The sequence below is a fragment of the Otolemur garnettii genome, unplaced genomic scaffold (genome assembly GCF_000181295.1).
Source record: "Otolemur garnettii isolate 467f Iridium unplaced genomic scaffold, OtoGar3 scaffold00013, whole genome shotgun sequence".
NCBI lineage: Eukaryota > Metazoa > Chordata > Mammalia > Primates > Galagidae > Otolemur > Otolemur garnettii.
The window spans coordinates 13702561-13708161 of record NW_003852408.1 but is presented as its reverse complement, the minus strand read 5'-3'; the positions used below and the strand labels follow the sequence as shown (position 1 = coordinate 13708161).

Here is a 5601-nt window from a genome sequence, read left to right as displayed (position 1 = left end):
GTGGCTGGCGCCTTAGCCGGTTGAGCTATAGGCGCCGAGCCTATCAGTGTTTTTTGATTTTTTTAAAAGGTAGAAACCTTAAAATACAAAAAATAAAGCTTTACACCTCACAGATAACAGTGGAGTAGTTCTGATATGAGAGTAGGAGTCTCAGAGCACCACAGGCCAGCTCCTACACTCACTGCTGCCCTCTCCTCTGAATCTTAAAAGTTCCCCTGAATAGTCTGAAAACTACTAATTTAGATGGTCTTAATAACCAGCAATAACTGGACTCTCTGAAACAATGTAACACTGAAGGGTGGCATCAGTCAAATGGCCCTTCAATTCTTTACTCCAGCTGTGTGGGTCCTGGATGTAAAATGGCGGGGGGGGGGGCATTGTAGAATGTCCTAATGCTGAGAATATAATGATATAGAGTTACACAACTCTGGATTCCTAGTGGCAACTTCGTACCTTCAGGCAAATCGTTTTACTTTTTTTTTTTTTTTAAACAGTTTTACTTCTTTGGAATTATCTGGTCTCCTCAGGTGCCCCTACCTCAGGGTTATTAATGAAAAGGAGGCTTATGTTTGTTACAATCTAACCTGATCCTCTTACTATTCTATGAGGTAGATGCCACACCCACTTTTCTACACCTGAAGACACTGACTCACAGAAGCTAGGTGGCCCGGTTAGCATCACACAGCCAATAAAATGGGAAGTGAACCCACACTTATCCCACTTCAAACCCCACAGTTCTTCCAGATTCTAGGCTCTTGTTAAGAATACTTGAGAGGCTTTTTGTGAGGTGTAAGGCTTTATTCAGACAATAATTCTCATTAGTGCTACCAGGCAGGAAGAAGGTTGAGGAAAGCATAAGCAGAAAAAGGCTGATCCAAGGGGAAGAGGGTACAGGAGCGGGAGGACATCGGTTTTGGGAGGTGAAAGGGAGGTGGAGAGGTCTCATAAGCAAGCCCTGAGAATACTCACTTCAGAGAGGATGGGACAGTATAAGGCTAGAGTAGAAGGGGTCAAACTGGGTAAGGCGCGGCCCGAATCGGCCTGGCCGACGCAGACCCAGTCTCCCCTCACTCAGACCAGCGCTCCTCCCCGTTCCCCATCCAGAACCTCTCCTAGAGGTGTCAGCATCTCTGCCATCCCTCATCCCTCGCTCCACCCCACACATCCGTCATAGGGATTGTTTACGGCCGCCGCTAGGCTCCGGGACCAGACCCAGGCGGTCAGCCAAAGCCCATATCCCCAAAGTTACCAGTCCTCCTCCCCTGCTGCTTCCGACGCAGACACCGCCATATCTTCTCCGGCTCGCAGCCGGAACCGGAAATGCCCTTGGGGAAGTGGGAGGTGAAAAACTAAGTGACGGCGGCTTGCGCGGTTTCTAGGCGACCGTAGACTCCAGGCCCGTAGTGGGGCCTGATGGTCAACAGACAGTTCGTAAGTGTCCCAGGAAGTGCCCATGGGCGGTCCATCGTCTGTTCCACATCTCTGAGCTTCTTTGTCCTCTGAACTTCTAATCAGTTCCACCGAATAAAATTGGTAAGAATGAGAGCCTAAAGAGACCAGTAGTGGGGGGCTGGAGAAAAATTCTAAGTCAGGCAAAGTACGCAGGCAACCAGAAGGGATGGGGCCCTGAAGGCCAGGGCCGGCGTACCTCCACCAGAAGAGCTTGGAGCTCCTAGGCTGAGAGTAAAAGCGGGGCTCTGGCCGGCGAAGCGCACGTGGACGGTTTCGATAGGAGGAGGCTGGGAATGACAGGAACATAGGGAAGGCTAGATGGAGCCGGGAGAGGAACATAGTGGTATGTAGGAGCTGGGTTGGGGGACGGGAGGAGACTGAAAAGTGGAGAGGAACTCCGAAGAGGCGCTGTGTGTATACAAGATCTCATCATCTTTCCATCGATTCCACCCTACCATGTTTCTGCGGGCTAGATTATTGTGAAAAAGAGAATAGGCAAGATGGCTAACGTTTACCCTCTCCCATACCCCAAACAGGGCTCCCAGATGTGTGGAACTGTCCCTAGATCTATAGCTCTTCACTACCATCTCCACCTTCTTCCGTCTGAGAGATCCTGAAACCTGTAACATGGAAAAGTACCACGTGTTGGAGATGATTGGAGAAGGCTCTTTTGGGAGGGTGTACAAGGGTCGAAGAAAATACAGTGCTCAGGTGGGATCTCTTTTGGATGGGACTTGCAATCCCCAACTCCAGTGGAAAATGGGCCTAAAATGAGTGCATTTTTACTAACGTGTATGTTTAAGTTGGTATGACTTAGTCATACTTGTTATGCAGTATGAGTTCTACAGTTGGATTGCTCAGATTCAAATTCTAGCTTTACAACTTTCAAGCTTTAGAATTATGGACAAGTTGTCTGGGTGTGGTGCCTGTAATCTCAGCATTTTGGGAGGCTAAGGTGGGAGGATCACTTGAGGCCAAGAGTTCAAGTCCAGCTTGGCCAATATAGCAAAATGCTGTCTCTAAGAAAAAATAGTTTTTTTAATTAGGTAGGTATAGTGAAGCACATCTGTAGTCCCAGCTACTTGGGAGGCTAAGGCATGAGGATTACAATTATGGACCAGTTAGACCAGTTACTTAACCTCTCTGTGTCTCAAATTCCCCATCTATACAATGGGAGCAAGAACGGTATCTGGGGCTGTGTACGGTGGCTCATGCCTGTAATCCCAGCACTTGGGAGGCTGAGGCAAGTGGATTGTCTAAGCTTATAGGTTTGAGACCAGCCTGAGCCAGAGCAAGACCTTGTCTCTAACAATATAGCTGGGCATTGTGGCAAGTGCCTGTAGTCCCAGCCACTTGGGAGGCTGAGGCAAGAGAATTGCTTAAACCCAGGATTTTGAGGTTGCTGTGAGCTATGACAGCATGGCACTATACAAAAGATGACAAGTGAGATTTCTTTGTCTCAAAAAAAAAAAAAGAACAGTATCTGCTTGATAGGATTTGAAGATCAAATATGATGTAGTGCCTGGCACATAGTGAACAACAAATAAATATTCTCATTTTTACTCTATAATATACCATGAAGAAAGAGGTAAAACACTTGAATTTTTTATTTTTTTGAGATAGAGTCTTATTTTGTCACCCTCAGTACAGTGCCATGGCGTCTTAGCTCACACCAACCTCAAACTCTTGGGCTCAAGTGATCCTCTTGCCTCAGCCTCCTGAGTAGCTGTGAACGCAGGTTTCTGCCACAGCACCTGGCTATTTTTTAGACAGAGTCTCACTCTTGCTCAGGCTGGTCTTGAACTCCCGAGCTCAAGAAATCCACCTCGCTTGGCCTCCCAGACTGCTAGGATTACAGGTGTGAGCCACTGTGCCTGGCCCAAAACACCTCTTTATTTCCTTTCCTTTCCTTTCTCCCAAATCTCATCTTTGGTCAAATCAAAATACCTCTCCTAGAATCCCCCAAAGGGGTCTATTTGGCAGAGGCTGTTTCCTCCAGGGATAAGGGTGGGGGAAGCATGGATAAAGACAGGGTACCATGGGGAAAGTGGAGGTAAAAGTCTAATGGAAAAAATAAGAATTAGTTACTCAAACAGTCTACAGCCTTAGTTCTGGAGCTCTGAGGTTAAAGCTGAAATTATAGCTCTTTTCAATAGTGTATTTCGTCAGTAACTCTTATCTTCATCACTGACAGGTGGTGGCCCTGAAGTTCATCCCAAAATTGGGGCGCTCAGAGAAGGAGCTGAGGAATCTGCAGCGAGAGATTGAAATCATGCGGGGTCTGCGCCATCCCAACATTGTACATATGCTTGACAGCTTTGAGACTGACAAAGAAGTAGGTTTTGATGGTTTGGGGTTACCTCTCCCCAAGCAGAAAGGTCCCAGGAACTTCCCAACCACAGAATGTATGAATCTGGAGCCATCAGTGCCACTGCCTTCTTCCTGCAGGTGGTGGTGGTGACAGACTATGCTGAGGGAGAGCTCTTTCAGATCCTAGAAGATGATGGAAAACTTCCTGAAGATCAGGTATGCTTCCTGCTGTAAACTTCTCCCCTTTCCCCTCCTCTCTCCAGGTGAAGGACTGGCAGAGCAAGCTGAGGTCATTGACAGTCTCCATTTTTTTTTTTTTGAGACAGAGTCTCAAGGTGTTGTCCTGGGTAGAGTGCTGTGACATCACAGCTCACAGCAACCTCCAACTCTTGGGCTTCAGTGATTCTCTTGCCTCAGCCTTCCAAGTAGCTGGGACTACATGCACCTGCCACAACCCCTTGGCTATTTTTTGGTTGTAGTTGTCTTTGTTGTTTGGCAGGCCCAGGCTGGTTTCAAACCCGCCAGCTTTGGTGTATATGGCTGGTGCACTAGCCACTTGAGCTATAGGCACCAAGCCAACAGTGTCCATTTTGAAGACTCCTGAGAAAAATATAAGAGTCTAAGTGTTTACAGAGACAGTTTAGTAAGAGTAAAGTATGTGAACACTGGACCCAACATATAGGAAGTTGGCTTCCTACCCAACAGTAGGAAGTTTGGCTCTGCTCCTTACTAGCTGACTCCTCTTAGATAATTTACTATAATCTCTTTGTGCTTGGTTTCCTCATTTGTAAAATGGAGGTAATGTTTTCCTCACAAGGCTGTGAGGATTTCTGAGTTATGTAAAGTGTTTAAATAGTTAGCTGTTATTAATGCTGTTGTTATTAGGTACCTTTAGGGAAGAAGGGCCAATGTGGTAGTACCAGAGAGGGCAGTCAGGCAGGATTTGCCACCAAAACATTGTGATTAGCTTTGGGATTTGACTGAATGCATTCTCTACCCACATTTATTCTAGAGGTTTCTCTGTATCCTAGTAAGTAGGGCCCCCTCAGAATTCCTTATTATAGCACCTTATTTACTTTTGAGCACTCATCACTCTTTGTAAGTAATCATTTTATTGATTTTATCTTTCTTGTTTGTTTGACTAAGGTAGGATAGAGGATAGGGTTAAAAGTGTTAGACACTAAGGACAGAGTAATTTGGGAAAAAGCCAAGCATCATTGCTGCCCATGAGTACTGAAAACAATACTCACTAGACACAGCATACTGTCCCAATCCTAAGTCATATATCAGCAGTGAGAAGAGTAAAGGAAAATAGAAGTACAGTAAATAGACTGTAGAGAGTTCAATTGTGCAGCTAAAGATAAACTACTTGTTTTTTAACCTTTACTCTATCTTTGAAGCTTTCCACTGTGCTGTATTTTCTCATGCCTGAGCATGCCTGAGATTCCAGTAAAAGCCAGTGAGGAATGCTGGGAGGGGCTGCACCCTGTCCTTCTCTCTGGAGTGCTTGCTGGTGTTGGCCTCCGCAGGTCCCTCAGTTTAATGCAAATGGACTGAGTAGGTACTATTCATTTGTATGGAGTCCTGCTGACAGACCACTACTCTTAAGAAAAGGGACTATGGGGCTTCATGCCTGTAGCTCAAGTGGCTAAGGCGCCAGACACATACACCAGAGCTGATGGGTTGGAATCTGGCCTGGGCCTGCCAAACAATGACAACTATAACCAAAAAATAGTCAGGCATGGTGGGTGCCTATAGTCCTAGCTACTTGGGAGGCTGAGGCAAGAGAATCGCTTAAGCCCAGGAGTTGGAGGTTGATGTGAGCTGTGATGGCATGGC

At 46.3% G+C, this 5601-nt stretch overlaps 2 protein-coding genes across 2 annotated transcripts in view; one reads left to right on the top strand and one right to left on the bottom strand.

The window, feature by feature from the left end:
* RNF25 (ring finger protein 25) overlaps nucleotides 1-1370 on the bottom strand; it is an 8899-nt gene extending 7529 nt beyond the window's left edge. Inside the window, exon 1 of the mRNA XM_003784951.3 lies at nucleotides 1250-1370. Coding sequence (XP_003784999.1) covers nucleotides 1250-1290 — 41 coding nt within the window. The 5' untranslated portion in view covers nucleotides 1291-1370. The remainder of the gene's footprint in view (nucleotides 1-1249) is intronic.
* The window catches only part of STK36 (serine/threonine kinase 36), a 27011-nt gene continuing 22754 nt past the window's right edge, over nucleotides 1345-5601 (top strand). Inside the window, exons 1-4 of the mRNA XM_012802211.2 lie at nucleotides 1345-1533; nucleotides 1989-2163; nucleotides 3647-3787; nucleotides 3901-3978. Of these exons, the coding sequence (XP_012657665.1) occupies nucleotides 2080-2163; nucleotides 3647-3787; nucleotides 3901-3978 (303 nt within the window). The 5' untranslated portion in view covers nucleotides 1345-1533; nucleotides 1989-2079. The remainder of the gene's footprint in view (nucleotides 1534-1988; nucleotides 2164-3646; nucleotides 3788-3900; nucleotides 3979-5601) is intronic.